Below are 20,286 nucleotides of genomic sequence, written 5' to 3' on the forward strand. Positions count from 1 at the left end.
GTTTGTTTTTCCCTTTCTGAATCATACTGTCCCGGGGTCTGCCCGAATTCCTTGCCAGAAGACTGGGAGACGCTCAGCCAGCCCGAGCCCAGAGGCTTTCCGGAGGACAATTATATGGCACGGGAAGCCGAGCGGCCCTGGTGCGATCCCAAATGAAGCTGCCTGGAAAACCGCCGCCCCGCCCCCCCAAATAAATACACCAGAGAGGGGTTTGCTTGCGCCTCGTCTTTTGCAAAGGGAAAGTTTCAAGGATCTTTCGTCTAAGAAGGGGTTTGCTCGCTCATACAACCCCCCCCCCACACACACACACACGCAACTCTCATCATAATGTATTTCTCCACTGGCCGGCAAACCCTTGCACGTTGGTGCCAATGCTGGACTCCCTGTGCTCCATACACGAATGCTGAATGTGCAGTAGAAATCCCCCGATTTTGGGGGGGGGGGGCTGGATTAAGAGCCAGGGGTTGCGGATGAAAATACCTGGGGAGTGGAATGTCTTAAACGAAGACTACAATCTAGCCGCTTGCTTCAGGGTGTGCCCCCCCTCCCCTTTGCAAAGCCCCGGCGTTGTGTTTTTTGCTGGCGGCTTAAAACTTCATTTTTCTGCGATCTTGCTTTCAAGCGCCTGTCTGAAGTCAGGAGTCGGAGACTCTCCGAGGGATAAAGAGCAAGTGATAAGGCCCCCCAATGCACCCATCCCGCCCTGTTTCATGACCGGGTGGCCTAATGCTTTCAAAGGGTGCTTAGCCTTGCCTGTCAAGTACACCGAAGCCCAGCTGTAGTTTGCGAAGCCCCTTTTAAAATATATACCCTGGGAGCCTAGGCACGCTGACCAGCACATAAGCGTAATAACGCGAGACCTTGCTTCGGAGTAAACACGTTCAGGGTCGCGTTATAATAGTGCAGCCCTTTCCCAGGGCTGTGCCCCGTTGACCCTGTAGGGTTCTGAGTAGACCTGCTGGGATTGCTCTTCAGATGTTTTGCTTACTTCGGAAGGGAGCAGCCAAGCCTCGCAACCGCGGAGCTACACCATATTATTCGGGATTTTTAATGCTTTTTTTAAAAGATGGATTCAGGCCAGAGGGGAGCGCAGCGAGAGATGCTGCGCAGGTTGGCTGGTCCTTCAGCCCCAGCGGGACAGACTGGGCCTTCCTCACAGGTGAAGGGGCTTCGGGGGGAAGCAAAACAAACCAGAAGCCCCGCGCCATCGTTCAAGAGTAACAACATCTATTTCAAGTTGGGCTTTCCCGAAATCAACATCGTTAGTCTTCTGTTTTATTTTGCCACTCCCTTTGCAGTCTTCAGGTGGTGGCCAGTGGCCATCAAAACAAAGAGGTCTCCTCGCCGGAATGCAGGGCGGCCATCGATGGGTTCTTGGGAATGCCATTCCCTCTTTTACTAGGTATTTCTAACACCCCCTCTCCTTCCACTAAAAAAACACACCAAAAACCTTTGTGGGTTTTAGGAAAGACAAGGCTGGCCAAATGCTGTGTGCTGGGAGGGTGCGTGTCTACCTACACACTCATACCCACCCATTTCTCTCCCCCCCCTCTCTGTATCTGTATCTCTATCGGTTCATCCTTCGGGTCTCCTCTGTTTCAACGGTCAACGCGGGGAAGAAGCTGTTCCGATAAATCAAACGGCGACATTTTGACGGCCCGCCTTGTACAAGCGATATGGTCCCCATATGGCCCCGTTATTTATGAATGACAGCCCGAAGTGTATTACAGAGTCCGGAGCAATAATGGGAACGTCTTCCTTGGGAGACCCTCGGCCTGGTTTCCCCAGTCAAGCCACCGAGAGAACCCGAAAAGACCGGCCAAGAGAAAAGACTCAAGAGGGGAAAGATCTGCTTCCTCCTTGGTCACCCCTCCCATTGGGCTCGATTCAGCCAGAGTTCTGAGTTCTGGTTCTGTGTTTCCATGTTTCACCCGCCCTGGATCGTGCCTATTCGAGCAAACAAATGCCCCTCGCTCCAAAAGGATCGTGCGATCGTGAGAAATTCAACCCCTTTTCCTTCATTTTTTTTTTTTGCCCCCTCTCCTTCCCAAGCCCACTGTACTTTCGCAACTCCCCAACCGCTGGCGAATACAGGGAACAATAAATTTTAATAGCAGGAGGCGGGAGGGCGATTCTCTGCGGACACCCTGGGCGTTGCGGTGGGGCTGTTGTTGTTTTTAAAATAGGCATTTAAAAGTTACAGCTTTGGCTGAGATTTTCACAACTTCCCTTTTGCCTGGCTATTGGGCTTCTGTAGACCAAACTCTGACAAAGGAGGGGGGGCTGCATTTTGTTCCAAATCATAACAAAGGGCAGCTCCCACCCCCCCTCCTCCCCCGCACATGTGGTCTTCAAGGGGGTCAGAGGTCGGACGGCCGAGAAGTGGCTGAGCTCGGAGATATCAAAGGTGACTTGCAACTTAATATCTTGTTGATGAGCCTGTTGAATTTACGAGTGTCTGTGCTTCAGACAACCATCCGGGCAAGCCAGGCTAGGGGGAAAGATGCCTTGCCTCCCGGCCCCGCGTGCACACGTTCTCTTTTCTGGTTACACGGAAAAAGCAAAGAATTCCCCCAGTTCCACTTTCTTCCATCTTGGTATCAGCCTTGTTTTGAATTTCATCAACACACACAGTCTTTTTTTAAAAAATATTTAACTGGGCAGCAAATACCGCTCATTTCAGTTTGTACCAGCCGATTACCAGGGCCTTAAACCTGCTGGGACCGATCCAGCCACATTCAAGACCTGGTAGGCTTTGAATTCCACGGGAATTATGCTGCGCTCTCGTCCTGTGACCCAGCCTAGCGCAATTCCTAGGCAGCCCCTAAATTATTCGGAGCTTCTGCATTCTCCGGTAAACGTTTATAGGATCGCAGCGGCAGGTCTGCTTGCCCTGGGCTCGGCTTACATGAGAGTAAATCCTATGGACTCCATTGGGCTTTCCTCCCAATAAAGGCTGCCATCATACTTGCGAGTAATTCCCACTGAGCTGCCTGGCACTTTTCGAGCAAGCCCCCAATGGCTCGGGGGTTGCGATCTTCAACCGTGGCTGCCAGCCTTAAATGATAACTGGAGCCACTTCCCAGGCAGCTTCGGAGGCAGCGATTCTCGTTGCGCCCAGGGGAGGAAGCCTGTCCTCCGGCGGGAGAAGCGCCGGGCTGGAGCCAGGCAAACTCTCCTCCCTGCCTCGCCCGTCCTCCCCGGCCCGAGCAGCCCAAACGCAGGCCGGCCGATCCCGCGGGACTCCCTCTTCCACTCTCCGGAGCTGCGCCCTGGGAAGGGCGAGGGTAGCCGCCCGGCCAAGCTGAGCCCGGCGCCCCTCGCTGCTCCCGCAGCCTGCCGGAGGCGGGCAGAAGAGCGTGGAAAGCAGGACACTTACTGGTCGGGGCCCTTTCCGCAAGCGCGGCGGCGGCGGCGGCGGCGGGCGGTCTCGCAGGTCTGGGCGGCTGCAACTGGGGCCCCTCCAGAAACCTGTTGAGGCGAAGGAGTCCTCCTCCCCGGGCCTTGCCAACCCGCTTTCCCTCTGCGCGCTTCCCTGCCTTTAAGGGCTCCCTTCGGCCAGTGGCCCATGAAAGGGACTGCGGGCGTCCTTCCCGGCTCTCCTCTCCCCCTCTTCCGTTTCTTTCCCTTCTCATCCCTGTGACAAGGGGGGGGGAGGGAAGAGGGTTTTGCGGTTTGGAGAGAGAAATAAAGCATTTATTTTTGGGGTGGAGGGGGGAGGACGGCGATCTGGCTTTGAACTTGGATCAGCTCCTGTTTCCTGCGGGGAGAGGAGAAACGGGAAGTTTGAAAGGAAAGCAAAGAGTCCAGCCTGCGGGGTCTCTGGCTGGAATGAGCGAATTTATGCTCCCCCTCCACCCCCCAAAAAAGAGCCCTGAAGCCGGAGAGGCCATTAGGCAGCAGGAGAAAGAAAGAAAGAAAGAAAGAAAGAAAGAAAGAAAGAAAGAAAGAAAGAAAGAAAGAAAGAAAGAAAGAAAGAAAAAGAAAAATGACTGGGAGGTGTGGGTTAGGAGAACGATTGTATTTAAAATTCTTTTATACACATAACCAGAGTAGGTATATACATCTCGTGTCTCTCCACCCGCTTCTTTTCTTGAAAAACAGTGTTCCGGCCGTAGGCACCATTCCTTGAAACCCATTCCCCCCGAAAGCGACGCGTTTGTTTCCAGGCAGAGCTGCCTGAGATCGCGCTCCAAGCAGCCCGGGGCCGCCGCTCTTGGATTTCCGAGCCTCACGGAAGTTCGCCGGACGGCGAGCAGTGCCAGGGAGGCTGCCCAAACCGGCTTGCTGCCCCCAGCGCTGCTTTTTCGAGCCCTTCTGTCGGGGAAGGGGGAAAAGGAGGCTTCTCGCCAGAAAGAAGCCGGGGGTCGCCTCAGCCAAGCGGGCTGGCCGGGTCAACGGAAGGGCAGGGGCATCCCAGCAAGCTGGCAAGAGAAGCCAAGCAGCGCTGAAGGGTAGAGGGAAGAGAGAGATGGGGGCGGGGGGGCTGCACCCGCCCATGGGAAAATAGACGCTCATTTTGTCCTGCAAATAGCTCTGGCTCTGAACTGGAAAACAGCCTTGCAGTCTAATTCACATCTTCTTCTCAATGTACCTCTAAATGTGAAAAAAGATGGACAGGCAGCGCCGCTTCCCTATACTGTGACATATATTATGGTATCAAAAAGTGTAATAAAACGAATCAGAAGAGAAATCTTTGTTAATGGTTGTATCTGAATGCTCCAGGTATGTGTAGGGTGTGCCTATGCTGAGGTATCCTTCTTTCTTCCTTTTATCACCAGGTGCAAAATAGGTTCAAGAGAAGACAATAACATAATAATGGTGCGTGTGTGTCTTTATAAAGAATAGGGTTCTTTATAAACCAGACCAAACAATAATATCTCCCACTCTCCTGTTCTGGTTTCCTCTCTCAGATAACCATAAAGATTATTGCTTTGGGGGGAACCATAACCATAAAGACCATATTGCTTTTGTGGGGGGAAAACCCGGGTAACAGTCTCTGAATTAGTCTGTAGTAAATGTCTGCATAAGATTGTCGTTTCGAAGATTATTTTTAGCTGCTCCCAAACCAGCTCATTCAGGGAAGATCATTGACAGGAGTGGGAAGTGCGCCTCTTCGATTCACCAGGAATCTTGGAATCTGGAGTGCAGATCTCAGGACACCAGGACTGGCGACGTGATTCTCACACATTCTCCTGCCATCTCTCTCTCTCTCTCTCTCTCTCTCTCTCTCTCTCTCTCTCTCTCTCTCTCACACACACTCACACACACACACACACACACACCATCCAAACCTTCCAGAAACCCCGTTATGCAGCTAGATCCTGCCTCCCCCCCCCAACCACCCACTAACCCACTCTTTTCTTCTCCACCAGCTGGAGACATCTCCATTGACACCGTGTCAGCCTTCCAGCACATTACATATCCCATTGGTTTCAATCAGGGATGGTGACAAAGTCCCCGTCGGTTTCAGAGGGGGGTGGCACCTTCAGCCCGAGTCTCTCCCCCCGCAGTTGTGTACTTGCTCGGCTTTCTCCCCCCCCCGACCCTCCAGGGCTGCCCTTTGCTGATTCCTCCCCGGCTTTCCAGAACTTGGGGGGGGTGCTGGCGTGGCCTGCCTTCCCCTCCACTCCCCAGGATTCCGCCTAGAGGGTCCAGCTTTGTTGTTGTTGTTTGCGTTCTCCTCCAAGGAAGCCTCGCCGAGGCAAACGGGAGGCTCCTGCGCGCTTCGCACCCCCCCCCCACCCGACCGATCCTCCCGGTTCCTTCCGCCCCCCGAGCCGAAGGCTGCCCCTCTCTGGCCTGGGGGCGGGGGGCGCGGGCTGGGTCTGGGGAACGACGGCGGCCGCTGCCAGGGAGGGAGCGGAGCGGAGCGGAGGGAGGGGAGGCGGGGAGGCCGGGGAGGCGCGAGCGGCTATTAGCCCGTCTGGGGGGAAGGCTGGATTGATGGGGCCGGGCCGACCAATGAGACGGCGCCTGGAGAACGGCCTGGCTGCTGTTAAAGGGGGCGGTGGGAGAGGCGCTGCCAGTCCAGCCGAGGCTCCAGCGGGAGAGGCTGGGAGGAGAAGGGGGTGGGGAGGGGGGATAAAAAGCCGCCGCGGCAGCAGCAGCGCCCACCGCCACGAGCAGGCGAGGCGAGCGAGAGAGGCGAGCGGGAGCTCCGGCCGGCGCCCGAGGAGGACCCCCCCCCCCAGGAGCAGGAGCAGGCGGAGGAAGGCTGGCGCTCGGCGCTCCCCCTCGGGGCTGGAGCCCTCCATGGCCGGGCCCGGCCGCGCCTGAGCGGGACCGGACGGAAGGGCGGCCGCGGCGCACTTTCCCTCCCTCGCTGCCGCCCGCCCCCGCCTGTGTTATTGTTCTGGGCTGCCTTTTCTAATCCGCCTCTCCCCCTCCCTGCCTGCCTGCCTCTCCTCCCCTCCCTCCCTCCCTCCCTCCCTCCCTCCCCCCGCCCCGTCCCTCCTCCTCCTCCTCCCCGCTTAAAGAGCGAGAGAGAAAGAGCTGGGAAGGCAGCGAGGCGCGCCGGAGTCCTTCCCGGGCGAGGGAACGGCAAGTTGGGCTGCAGAGCCGAATGGCTGGGCGAGCAGCGGAGGAATAAGAGCGAGAAGGGCGAGGCGAGGCGAGGGCGGCGCCAGGGAGGGGGCGGCGGGCCGGGCCGGATCGGACCTCGGGGCTGCTGGAAGGGCGCAGGAGAGGCGGCGGCGGCGGGGCGCGGGAGGCTGCCTAGGCTGGCGGCTGACGGGCCGGAGGCTGCCGGCGGCGGGGCGCGGCGAGGCGAGGCCCCCATCCCGGCGCCGCCCCGCGCCGCCCCCGCGGCCGCCTTGAGGGCCCTGGGGCCGGCCGCGCGCCCCCTGGGCCGGCGGGCGGCATGCTGCTGGACGCGGGGCCGCAGTTCCCGGCGCTGGGCGTGGGCACCTTCGCGCGGCCCGCGCCTCCCTCGGCGGCCGAGATGCAGGAGCGCGAGCTGAGCCTGCAGAACAGCTTCGTGGACGCGGCAGCGGCGGCGCACCTGGGCGCCTTCAAGCTCAACGCGGCGGCGGCGGCGGCGGCGGCGGCGCACGAGCTCTCCCCGGGCCAGGGCTCGGCCTTCAGCTCGCAGGCGCCCGCCTACCCGCACGCCGCCCATGTGGGCTCCTACTCCGCGCCGCCCTTCAACTCGCCGCGGGACTTCCTCTTCCGCGGCCGCGGCTTCGGCGAGGCGGCGGCGGGCGGCGGGCAGCACGGACTCTTCGGCGCGGCGGCGGCGGCGGGCGGCAGCCTGCACCACCACGCGCACGCCGAGGCGCAGGGCCACCTGCTCTTCCCGGGCCTCGGCGAGCAGCACGGCGCGCCCGGCTCGCCCAACGTGCTCAACGGGCAGATGCGGCTGGGCCTGCCCGGGGAGGTCTTCGGCCGCTCGGAGCAGTACCGGCAGGTGTCCAGCCCCAGGACCGACCCCTACGCCGCGGCCCAGCTGCACGGCCAGTACGGCCCCATGAACATGGGCATGAACATGGCGGCGCACCATGCCCACCACCCGCACGCCCACCCGCACGCCCACCACCACCACCACCACCACCACCACCCGGGCGCCTTCTTCCGCTACATGCGCCAGCAGTGCATCAAGCAGGAGCTCATCTGCAAGTGGATCGACCCCGAGCAGCTCAGCAGCCCCAAGAAGAGCTGCAACAAAACTTTCAGCACCATGCACGAGCTGGTCACCCACGTCTCGGTGGAGCACGTCGGCGGGCCGGAGCAAAGCAACCACATCTGCTTCTGGGAGGAGTGCCCGCGCGAGGGCAAGCCCTTCAAGGCCAAGTACAAGCTGGTCAACCACATCCGCGTGCACACCGGCGAGAAGCCCTTCCCCTGCCCCTTCCCCGGCTGCGGCAAGGTCTTCGCCCGCTCCGAGAACCTCAAGATCCACAAGCGGACGCACACAGGTCAGTCTGGCCGGGCGCGGGAGGCGGGAGGGAGGGCAAAAGCTGCCCACAGAAAAGGGCCCCCTTCGGCGCGTACTCGCGCCTCCAAACCGGGCCTGCTTCTCTTTACCCCTCGCAGGAGGCGCCCAATTGCCAGCCAAAATAATATCTCCAAGGCTGGTTTTCGAACCTGCGCGCGGCTCCCACCGCTGCGGAACCAGGGCCAGGTGCCTGAGCACGGCTACACGGGAGTAAGACGCCCGCAGTTCCACGGGAGCCACTTCCACTTCCAGAAGCGGGAGCCCTGGGTCGAAGGATCCGGGGGAATTTTGCGATCCAGGCACGAGAGCCAGGAGCAAAATCCCAATAATCCTGGCGTGGTAGCCGTCAAACACTCTTTCTTGGAAGGGAGTCCGGTGGGTTTCAGTGGGAATGACGGCCAAGTTAAAATCTACTCCTCGGCCCCTCGGCCTGGAAGTGATTTCCTTTGCAATCTACCAGATTTACTTTCATATAGGAGAGGCGTTGGAAAAGACTAAAAGAAAGGCATTTGGGGTGAAACTCGGGTAAACAAAGCAAGCCACGCTTATGCCGTTCTGGAAATGTGTAAGGCAGAAGCGAGTTTATATATCCTATATATTAGGGTGGGAAATTGTTCTAGAAGACTAGCGTGGAGGGCAACCCCCCCTGCCCCTTCTCCACGCTTTGGACGGGCTGCTTTCCATTAAATTTAAATGGGGTGAGGCAGGGCCATAAAATTTTCTCATTTCCAAAAGTGTTTTGAAAGCCTCACTTGGGGCAGCTGAATGCGGTTTTGCGCGAGTTTATTAAAATCGTGCAATAACCAGCAGAAGCTTTTAAGGTCGACAAACTTCTCAGGCACAGGATTTCCAACCCCACCCCCCCTCGCCTCCAAGGAGGTCTAACCGGCAAGAAAAGAGCCGGCGGTGCGCGGCCTTCAGTCGCCGGAGTCCTCCGGCAGAGGAACTGAAACAAACGCCTTCGGCAGGTTCCCGCATCTTTCTCCCGGCCAGCACTGAGCCTCACCCCTCCCAGCCCTCTGAAAAAAGACAGCCAAATATTTGAGCGATTTCCGGGCATCAATATTTACTGGGATAAAAGCGAGGAGCTAAAACCTCGGCGGACCCTTCTGGGTTGTCGTCGGCTAAGTGTGGAGAGCGGGCTTAGGTGCCAGACGGGCTTCAACAAGGTTCAGAAATCCGCGACGTTGATTTGCATGGAGATCGCTGCTGGGGGGGGGGGGCGGCTCCGGATGTCTTTAAGAAACAATTTAGGTGCTAATGGAATTCCACGGGAAAGAGCCGCTCGGGCCCACCTCCGATTTCGAGGGGGAGGAAAGAGGATCCGAGGCGGGGGTCGGAGTCCTGGCACCTTCCAATCGCTGGGCAATCTGGCAACAGGGTGAAGAATCTCTCGGCAGATTCCGAGGGACCGGTTTGCGTGTTGCTGGCTGGGCCTCTCTCCCCCACCCCCCTTCCCCACAACGGCTCTCCGCGGACTGGCTGCCAATGTCCTTGCAGGAAAGGGGGGGAGGGGGATGTGCCGCAGCCTTCCAGGCTTTGGGGGGAAGTTTAGCAGCGAGGGGCGTTGCGACGGTTGCTGTTGTGAAGGCGAACGGGGAAGCTTTGGGGCTGGTGCCTTCCTTGCCAAAACGCCGGTAGAAACAAAAGGACGGGAAAATATCCTGAAACCAACACAGGAGTCGTCCTTGGTTTCCTCCTGGAATTAATGCTTTAAAGAAGCGGCCAGAGGGGGTTTCTATGCCTTCACTCTCTCTGTGTATTTTCTCTTCTCCATCCAAACTTGCAGTTCCAAAGACTGTTTGAAATTCCTTGGTCCTGGCTGGGATTCCGGCACTAAACTGAGAAAATTTGTTGTGGCTTCTTTTTTTACAAAACAAAACAAAACCAAAACCAAATAAGTAAGAAAGGTCCCCGTTGATTTCAGTACAACTGATTTTACGCCCTATTGGCTTCAGCACATACCTCCGCTTTCTGGAAATTCTGCTGAAATCCAGGGGACCTCCAAAGCAGATCGGAAGCCAGAGAAACTGACACAGAGAAAGGATTACGTGCCCTCCCCCGATATTAAGAAACAACCGGGGCTGTTCCAGTCTTCTGGACTCCCTTTTTAATTTTAGTGCTTGGGGAAAGTTGCCTGATTGGAGTCGGACAGGAGGGCCGTTTACACGCGCGTTTACGCCGCCTCGGTCTCCCCCCTCTCTCCCTTTCTCTCTCCCTGCAGGCGAGAAGCCCTTCCAGTGTGAATTCGAAGGCTGCGACAGACGCTTCGCCAACAGCAGCGACCGAAAGAAGCACATGCACGTCCACACTTCGGACAAGCCCTACCTGTGCAAGATGTGCGACAAGTCCTACACGCACCCCAGTTCTCTGCGGAAACACATGAAGGTAATCTGGCCAGGAAGGGAGCTGGCTGTGGCCTGGGGAGGGAAGCGAGGAAACGCGGACTTGCCCGACACCGAGAGGACAACGCTTCTGTAGCAACTCGCGGCAGACTTGCTCGGAAGTAAGTCCCACTGAGATCGGTGAGGCTTACTTACGAGTAAGCTGGGGAAGCCCCTGGGGGAGGGAGGGCACACAGAGCAGGGGCGCCCGCGGCCACTTCGCTCCCTCCCGAGGACTTTCGAATGCGCGTCTTTTCTTGGCGCATCTCAGCCGGGCTCCCTTTTGCGCGCAGGACTGTAACAGCGGGGAGGGAGCCAGGATCCCCCCCAAATCCACGGAGGCCTTTGGATGCCTGGGGGGGGTCAGGCCACGAGGGGTGGAAGGAAGGCGGGCAGGGCGGGAGGGAGACCTGCGGGGCTGCTCTTTGGCGCTCTTGGCAAGCCAAGGTCGGAGCTCCCGCCTGACGCATCGGCCTTTCCTTGATCCCGGCAGGTCCACGAGTCTTCCCCGCAAGGATCCGAGTCCTCTCCGGCGGCCAGCTCCGGCTACGAATCCTCCACCCCTCCCGGCTTGGTGTCCCCCAGCGCGGAAAGCCAAAGCGCGGCGGCCACTAACTTGTCCCCGGCCGCGGCGGCCGCGGCTGCAGCGGCGGCGGCGGCGGCGGTGTCTGCGGTGCACCGGAGCGGCGGCGGGGCCGGCAGCAGCAGCGGCGGGGGTGGCGGCGGCGGGGGCGGCGGCGGCGGGGGCAGCGCCAGCCACAGCGGCCTGGCCTCCAACTTCAACGAATGGTACGTCTGAATGGAGTGAAGCAGGCCCGGCTGGACCAGAGGCCGCCCCGGGCCGCCTCTGCGCGCTCCCTCCTCTGTCTCTCTTCCTCTGGGTTTCCATCGGGACATTTGGAAGCTGCCAAAAAGAAAGAGAAAAGGAAAGAGAGAAACTCTCGTTTTGAAGAAGAAGAAGAGGAGGACGAAGAAGGACGGATTAAAAGTAGCCCGGAGGTTTCCATCTGCGAGAGAGCCCCCCCCCTCCAGAGCCTCGCCGAACAGTCTGCCCGGAGACCCCCCCCTCCCCTGCCTGCTTCCACCGCCTTGGGAACAAAAGATCAGACGCCCCGACGGCCAGTCCTCGGGCTCGGTCCGCCTCCGGGCCTTCGGAAAGTCTGTGTACATAAGAGGAAGCGCCCCTCCTGCCCGCAAGGTGGGAAATCAAAGTTTTCTTGGATTTCTTGTTGTATAGAAAGTGGTCCGCTTCGTGAACGATGGATTGGTCCCCCCCCTTTGTTTTTTTCTGGGGAGGGGGAAATGAGTTCCTCTCTCCAAAGTGATGCGCTCCCTTCTTTCTCTCCCCTCCCCAATTCCTTTCTCTTTCTCTCTTTAATTCACCCGTTTAAAAGGGGAAGGGGGGAAAGTAACGTGGAATCAAATGGTTTCTTTTGTAATTGTGGTATTGAATATCGTGTTTCTTTTGAAAGAGGCAACTTTGATTGTAAACTTCATTCAACTATAGACTGGAAAGATTTTTTTTTAAAAAAAAACTACAAAAAAAAATTAACGTGCCAAAGTCTCTATGCTGTTCTTCAAAAACACCGCCAGATGAATTCCTCCTCTTCTTCCAACGCTTGTGAATGTATTTTTTTCTGTTAGCTTGGTTTACACGTGGCGTTTTAGTGGTTTTGCCAGTTCAATTTGGTAGTTCTTGTTTGGAAGGTTGTGGGGAGGGAGGGAGGGAGGGAGGGGGGATATGCCTAGTGCCATTAGGGTGTTTTCCCTCCTTCATAACGCCCTTCCTTCTGTAAATACCTGTTGACATATTTATCCATTTGTAATTAAATTATGGTATTAACTTGCTACAGAGGAAACAGTATTTATAAAGAATGTTTCTTAACTATAAATATGTACAATTGTGAGCATAAAACTGTTTCAGAATTTTTTTTTAATTTGAAGGTTGATGTGGTTTCATCATTTCTTGTGATATGGTTTTTTTCGAGAGTAATGCATACAGAAATATAATAAAATGTGTTGAAACTACAATCGCTGAACATCTTTTTCCCCTGGTCTCATTAAAAAAATATATATCAAGATTTGCAAGGCATCGGTTAGACCGGCCTTCCAAAATAATTCAGAATTCCTTTTTGATAAATAAGGAAAATCAATGTGAAACTGTATCCATTCATTTTAGTTTAACAGTCTCTCATCCCAAATGCACAATAACTTCATGTTTGATTGCAAAGGCTTTTTAATAGTAAGAAGGCCTAACAGTCCTCCAGCCCAAGGCAAGGGCTTTTCGGTTGCCTTTCACTGGAAGAGTTCAGGGCCCGTTTCCGTCTTTCCAATCGAAATCGATAGATCTTTGCCTGTTACTCGGTTCAGCATTCTACCCTTCTATAGATTATCGGTTGATTATTCTGTATTTATGTCTCCTTGTTATTCAACGCCTATGCTCAGATTGTTTTTCTCTAAAAGAGATTTTTTTTACAGTGATAGATGCCCCCACGCCCTGTTGTTTTCTATTAAAATTAATTATTTTGTAGAAGTTAGGGCGGTTTGAATCGCAGTTTATATTCTAACTACTTCTGCAGTTTGAGGTCTTGCAAATTTTGGAGACAATTTCTAATCCTTTAATGTGGAGTAATTTCTTTTACCCCGTTTTTTAGTAATTCTAAATTTATTTCTCCTTTACCACGGAGAAAAAAGAATGCAGTTCATACAAAATTCGGGAAAGCTACATTTTAGGTTTGTTTGTTGTTTGCAGGGGGGGGGATAAATCGCGCCCCTTGACTCCTGGCTTTGCTTTGGAGGAGACCTCGAAAGTTTGCAGGGCTACATAACTGGGTGACTAACGATCTAGTTAAAATTCACACCCCAGTTTGGCATTTAAAATGGTGTTGTAAAGCGGTGGAAAATATAAAATGGTACTGTGGGAGGGGGAGGTGCTTCAGGGCTGCGAAGAACAAAAAACGGACCCGCGCCTGCATCTTGGCTCGGCTGCGGGTTTGAGCACAGCGCCAGTGCTGCGGCTGCTCTTGGCCGGACTCCTGAATCCAGGCGGCCGGAGCGTCCTTGGACCGGCAGTGTTTTTGGAATAAGGCGGTGGGCGCGCACGGCTGCGAAGCGCGTCCATTCCCCCAAAGGCAGCGCCGGCCACCTGGGCCCTCGAACGAGACTCGCCCTCCCGCCCTTCCTCCAGCCCTGTGGAAGCGCGTTCTTGGAGCCCGAGGGAAAGCCCGCAGCGCCAGCCAAAAACGGGAGGGGGCGGGGAGAGACACGGGCAAAAAGAAGCCCTGGCCTCTCCGCCGCGGTGGCTTGTTTCCCCTGCAACCCATCCAAGCCCCTCCCTGCCGTGGCTGCTCCGTAGCACCTTGGCAGGGAACACTGCAGGGCCGAGCCTCAATCCTGTGCGCCCTTGCTCGTGCGTGAATTCTATTGAATTCAGTGGGACTTCTTTCCAAATAGATCTGCCTCGGGTCTGGCTGATGGGACGCTCTCCCCACCCACCCAGGTCCTGGATAGACGCGGCCCAGCAAGTTGATCAAGGAACAGGGCTCGTTCGCGGCTCATTTCCCCGCCCCGGCTTCTCCGTAGTCTATCCTGGGAAGCGGTTTAGCGCCGCAGTCCAAAAAGCCCGCCCGATCTGGCAAGCGAAATTCCCCTCTTTGGAGGGCTCTCTCTCTTCCTTCCAGCCGACTCAGGGGTTCATTCATTCATTCCCGGCTGCTTAATGTAAAACCCCCCGAAGTAATCAAATGGCTGTTAAAATCTCATTTTCCTCTCTTAATAATATTAGGCAGATTTTTTAAAAAACCCACCACGCCAAATTTTATTAAAATAATTAGCATATGATGCCAGGGAGAGGTGGCGGTGGCTGGAAAAAGACGGCAGTAAGTCCGGTTGGAAGAACTTGGCTGTAAGGAGGAGAGGCTGGCCTGGGAGCGGGGCTTCCTTCCTTTCCCTCTGCCTTCAGCCGCACCCCAATTCCGGCTGGTTTAAAGTAGGAGGTGAAATGTTTGCAGATCCGAAGTGTGTGTGGGGGGGGGGGGCTGCAATTCCTTCCCGCAAGCGGGGTTTCTTTCTCTGTTTTGCAACTCTCTTGTTCCTCGCTTTTGGGAAAGGGTGGAAATGTGCCCCAGAACCTGAAAGCGGGAAGGGGAGCACAGGCTGGGTTGGGGAGAAACATCCTCTTGGGGAGAGAGCGGCTTGGCAGAGGAACTGGGCCAGACGGCAACCTGCACACACCCCGCTCCTGGGAGGTGCCGGTGCCCATCAGGCCTCCAGTCCCACCGACTTACCCTAAGTAAAGCCGGCCCAGAGATGTCAATTCTCCTCGCAGTCCCTCGGGCCAACTTTCAAACCAGCTCGATGCGGGTGGGAAAGGGAGCCGAGCCTCGACGGGACCGACGATCGGGCTCGGCCTCAGAGGCAGCCTGTCACCAGAGGCCTCCCCTTCCAGCCAGGGCCGGGGGGGGGTGCCCGGGAGAGGGGCTCCTCTCCCTCCCCTTCCCCCTCGCCCAGGCTGCCGATGAACTTGAACTTGAACTGGCCCTTTTGCAGGAGGCGCCCAGTTTTCCCAGGACCCGGGAGGAATGGGCCGAAGTGCGGTGAGGGACGCGGGGCCAGTTTCGAGCAGTGTGGCTCGGCGGGGCGGACAGACCTAGAGGCAGAGTGTCAGTGTGGAGCTTACCATAATCCTCGTGTCTCATGTTTAATGCATGGTGGAACCGAGGGGCCTGGCAGCCTTCAGTGTCTAACAGGACGCCGCCTGCAGAACGCGGCTCGGCCTTCCAAGGGCTTCAGCCTGGCCGCGTAAAGGGGGACTCCTCTTGGCTGTGGGATCCAGCGGATCACCGTCTTGTACCTTGCGATCTGACGCCCCGGTGGGACTTTCGCATTGTGTTCACGATCGGGGTAAAGGGCAAACTCCGGGCGTTCGAATTCCTTTCCCAAGCAGCTCTTAGACACCGACACCCAGGCCTATCCGCTTGGGAAAGAAATTCTGGAGCCCGGGGTTTGCCTTTGTGTTCCTTGGGAGTGCGAAATTAAACAGGAGCCCAGGGGCGCCTTTGAGACGAGCCGAATTCCTTCCAGCATGGGAGCGGGCTCGTGTTTAATTTTGCTGCTACGGACTCAAACTGCTGCCCCTTTGGAATTAGAGATGCGTTACGCGTGTGCTCGTACACGCACAGGCACGCGCGAAAAAGAGCCACGCGCGTGATGCCCGCAGGCCTTTCCCGCTCCCGCCTCCTCTCTTCCTTCTTTCCCAGCTCTCCTTCGCCCAAACAGGCTTAAATTGATCGCTCCGATTTGGCTGGATTTTGCCACGATTTTCTGTTGCAGTCACACTGAGGGTGATAACCGAAGTCCCACCCAGGGCTGCTTTTATCCAGGCGGCGTTTGGATTTTCGAGCCCTCCTCGGCAGCGATCCTGCTTGGCTTTGGTCGGCCCGGAGCAGTCACCTGTGCCGGGGACGGGCGGCAACGAGGAAAGAAAGCCCGAAGCCAGGGCTGCCGAGCTAGACGTCTGGGCAGAGAGGGCCCAGGTTCCTCTGAGCTGTCCCCACCCCGGTGGGAAGGCAGCGCGGTCCAAATCTTTACTCCCAAGGAAGCGGGCCAAGAACCCTTTTCCTCAGACGCCGGTCCAGTTAGTCAAACTGTCAGCCTCAGGCAATGTTCTCTGCTCCGGGTTTACCGAACCCCGTGGTTTCTCCGGCCCGATTTCGAATCCGAATCCAGCTCGCTTGCCCGGATATCGCCCCGCGTGTTATTCGCGAAGTGGCCACCCACTAAGAATTGGACACGATCCTGCAGAAGTGTGTATGTGTGTGTGGGGGGGGGGTGGCTGGGAGACTCTGCGCAGGTGTTTTCACAAGGGCTCCTCTTCCGCAGGATCGTGCCCCCCTTTTTCCCCCCACCCCCCTCCCCAAGAAGGGGCAACCGGAGCACAGGCAGCCAAACGGAACCTGGAACTGGCGCTGCTTTGAATTCAGAAGGCGGCGTTTCTGTACAAGCTAGCGGAGAAACGGGATTCAAGGGCAACGCCAGCCCAGAGGTTCGTTTCCCGCAATGCCAAGGCGCGTTCTGCCCCCTCTTCCCACCGATCCGAGCAACGGGGACGCAGAACTGCGCCCTGGAGCCCAGCAGACTTTTTCTCCCATGTACCCGTACAGGGGATCGCTGCCGGCTTAACCCTTCCGCCGCGTTGCAGGGACCTGCCGCCTGCTCTTTTCCTCTCCCGTTTGATTTGCGCCACGATCCCTGCGCCCCCGGCTGCCCCTTGAAAGCAGTGTCCCTTACTCCCGAGTAAACAAGGAGAGACGCAGCCTGAAGGAGGCCTTTGAACCACGCCGGCCCGTTTCAAAGGCCTGGCAAGCCCAACAGGAAAAGCAACCCGCCGAAACAAAACTCCTCGTCGGGCTGGCTTCCTTTGGAGCAGCTGCCAGACGTGCTTCGGAACTGGGCCAGCTCTCCCCCACCCGGCCTGAGGCTGGCCGCTCCGCCTAAGGGGTAGCGAAGTGCCTCGGGCAGTATCGTTGCTCTCCCCAGAATCTTTAAGCCCCCCTCGGGCCTCGAGTTTGGACGCGGGAAGAGTTTGGCCATTGAAGTCCCCACCTGGCGGTGTTTAATGCTATGGTGGTTGAAACGCGCCAGGATTTACACCCGACCAGACGTGTTCGGAATCCAGATATGGACCGTATATTGCAAACAGCGAGGCAGAGAGATATTGATGCGATGATACTGAATAATGAATATGAATATAGGACAAGAATATGAATTTATTTGTATCATATTCATCATAGGATATTATCTCTTTGAGACAGGTTGCTCCAGTATTAATTATATACAACGATATACTACAGTTAAATAATTATACAATTACACAGCTGTGATCAGTGAGGAAAAGCGGCACAGAAATATAGCAAATAAAGATACATTTCCAATATATTACATATATATTGCCTCGGGGAAAGCGGCCTCTTGCTCAGGGAAGTTTATGCCACAAATAATTCGTCAGCCTTTCAGGAGCCACAAAGACCCTCGGGAGTGCATATTCTTATTATGTCCACCGTCGTCTCTTTATATTAACGCTTATCTTCTCACTTTGAGATAGATACAAAGCTTACCCAGGTTCTCTCTTTATCTGTGTACAGCTCACTGGGGGTGGGGGTGGGTGGCTGGGGGAGATCTATTTCCCCCCCATTTCCAGTCCAATACCGAATCAAATGGGAAATGTGTTTGATCAGAAGCTAACATGTTTGTTTCACCCCAGGACAGTCTCCATTTTCCTCTCGGCTACTGACGGTGAGTTGCCCGTAAACACCGGACCCAGTGTTTCCTTTCCCAACAGATATTCGGCTATTGCTTGGTGTTCTGACAAAGGAAAGTACCGGGTGGAGTTTGGAAGCAGGGGCTTATTGCCTACATTAGGACGTTTCTATCCCTCCCTAAGGAGGTCTTGGAGACGAAATTTTTATTTATTCATTTAGGATCTTCCCTCACCCTCAGAGCCCAGCTGGAGGCGGTTCACAATCTGAACACAGGCAAGGCCTTAAAAGCAAGCCCTCGGCTGACTTTCACAACAACCCTGCAAAGTAGGCCAGGGCGGAGGACTCTGATTGGCCCCAGGTGCTCGGCGGGGCGTGGGGCTTCGGGTTGTGCAAGGCAGCTTTTGCCCTCCTCATTGGGCGCCTCGCAGTTCCCCCACAGGAAGAAACCCCGTCCAGCCTCTGCCCAAGGGCAGCTCTTCCAACGAGGCCTCCCGGAGAGTGAAGGAGGCTTTCCGGCGATGGCAGCTTCTGAGGAGGTCAAGAGTGCCGGGATCAGAGGAGCTCTGGCGGGAGAGGCGTTTCCTGGGAGGGCGGGGGTGCCCGCCTGGAGGCCAGGCCTCTTCCGATGGGACAGGGGGTCAGTGGGGTGGTCCAGGGTGACTTCCCGCCCGCCTGGTGCAGGGGTTAGGGTGTCGGCCTCAGATTCGGAGCTTCGCAGGTTCAAATTCATGGAAGCTGGCCGGGGGACCTCGGGCCAGTCGCGAACCCTCAGCCTAACCTACCTCACAGGGCTGTTGCGAGAATGCAGCAGGGGAGGGGGGAAGGATGCCTGCTGCTCTGAGCTCCTGGGCGGGAGGGCCGGGGACAGATGTGCTCCATACATGCCCTCAGGCCTTCAGCATCTGGGCCGGGCACCGGGAAAGACTCTTTCCTTGGGCGCTCTTTGGGGCCACCCATCTCAGCCCCCATCCCAAGAGGGCGGTGGAGGGAGATGAAATCCTCGAAGGGTGACTGTGGTGCTGGGCGCTGGCTGGTCCGGCCGGGAGGGAGGGAGAGAGTCAAGGCCGCCCACCCCCCCAGGCGGGGCCTGGGTCTCTGCCGCGGGGATATTGATCCGCCGGGCTAGATGGGCAGAAAAGCCGGGCCTGGAGCCACGAAGACTAATGAAAGCCGCTGGCAGGTCTGAATCGGCCTTGCCCCCCGCCTCGCTCTCCTCGTCGCCTCCCCGGGCCGGGCCATGAACCAGTGCGGAGCTCAGACCCCTCCGGCCGGCTTCCTCGGAAGGACGGGCCAGTGAATCCGGGGCCCGCCCGCCCAGTCCAGTGGGTCAGGAGCCAGGGGCCACTTGCAAGGAGGGTTGGCGGAGATCTGCCCGCCCGGCGGGGGTTCCTTTTTCTGGGAGACGGGGAGGCCGACGCCCCAGGAGTCCACCGCGCGGGGCTTCGGTCGGCGCCCGATGGGTCCGCGGGCTTTAAGCTCTTGGAGGGCTCAGTCCGCCACACGTACGGCCCGAGCCAACGCGGATTTTCCCGGGAGTAAGAACCACTGGATACGAGGGAGGTGCGCAGAAGGCCAAGGCCGCAGTCCAGCCTGCCGGTCTTCAGTATGTCCAGGTGGGAATTAATCCCATTGACGGGACTAGTTTCCAAGTGAGCGTGAGTAGATCAGAGCTGGAGACCCCATCCTCACGTTACACGGGTTCTAAATCTAGTCGAACTCCGACGGACCTCCTCCCTAGTAAATATTTGGGGATTGCGGTCCTCGCCGATCCCACTGCTGCGCTTGCTTCAGAGAAAGTCCGTATAGGGTCCTGGGCAGCCTCCCGGATCCTAAACACACTTACCCTCCGGAGCCCAACCATGTTTTCTCGGAAGTAAGCGCCCCTGAGCTCAGTGGCGCTTACTTCCAGGTAAGGCAAGGGACATAGGCAGCCCCAAAGGCCCGCGCCTGTTTGCGCTCTGAGTAAACGCGCTGGAGTGTTGGGTCAGGCAGGCCCGGAACTGAACGTCCGAAGGAGGCACTCTCGGCTCGCTGCGGGCCCCCGAGCCCCCTGCCTGGGAGCCAGGAGCCCGGCCTCCGCCCTGTCTTCCTCTCCGGGCAGCCGGGCCCTTCGGAGGACTGCCCAGCTGGGATTAAACGGACCCCCCCCCCCGCCCCGAGCTGGGATTAAACGGCTCCCGAGAGAAGCGGCGGCGCTTCTTCTCCCGGCGGCGCGCAAGAGGGCGCGAACTTTTTCTCCCGGCAGCGCGCAAGAGGCCGCGGCTTTGCTGCTTCGGGGCCCAGTGGCGGGCGAGCCCGGCGTTCCCGCACCGGTGTCGGGCTTGTCCCCGGGTCTCCCTGGGAGGGGTGAGAGGCGCTTCCCGCCCCTCTGGCTGCCCTCGCCCGGGGCTTGATTTATGGCGGGGCTAAGGGCGAGGGATCGAGTTTACGGCTGGCGCGATCCGGCGCAGCGCCCCCGGCTGACGCCCCCGCCCCCAGCCTGCAGCCCGGCCCCAGAGCCAGCCGCCGCGGCCGGGGCGCATTCCTGCACCACGCGGATCAAAGGGGAGAAGGCCGGCACCGGGGAAGGAAGCGGCGCGGGTGGGAAGCAGCCCGGACCCTCCTCGCCTCTCCGCGGGACAAAACGCGGGCGGAGACTTCAGCGGGGCGGGGAGGACACGCGAATCTTTTTGTCCTTGGGAGCCTCAAATCCTCGCCTAATGCAAGG

The 20,286-nt window shown here is 57.5% G+C and overlaps 1 protein-coding gene across 2 annotated transcripts; it reads left to right on the forward strand.

Annotated features, from left to right (window-relative positions):
- Window positions 1–6,862: 6,862 nt before the first annotated feature.
- ZIC2 (Zic family member 2) lies at window positions 6,863–11,119 on the forward strand. Of its 2 annotated transcripts, XM_054974296.1 has the most exons (4): window positions 6,863–7,916; window positions 10,161–10,324; window positions 10,814–10,973; window positions 11,076–11,119. In XM_054974296.1, the coding sequence occupies exons 1-4, from the start codon at window positions 6,863–6,865 to the stop codon at window positions 11,117–11,119; spliced, it is 1,422 nt and encodes a 473-aa protein (XP_054830271.1). The 2 variants fall into 2 exon arrangements, with proteins under 2 accessions (XP_054830271.1, XP_054830270.1); XM_054974295.1 differs by having other exon boundaries at window positions 10,814–11,119.
- The last annotated feature ends 9,167 nt before the right edge of the window (window positions 11,120–20,286 follow it).

The sequence above is a fragment of the Eublepharis macularius genome, chromosome 3 (genome assembly GCF_028583425.1).
Source record: "Eublepharis macularius isolate TG4126 chromosome 3, MPM_Emac_v1.0, whole genome shotgun sequence".
Classification (NCBI taxonomy): domain Eukaryota; kingdom Metazoa; phylum Chordata; class Lepidosauria; order Squamata; family Eublepharidae; genus Eublepharis; species Eublepharis macularius.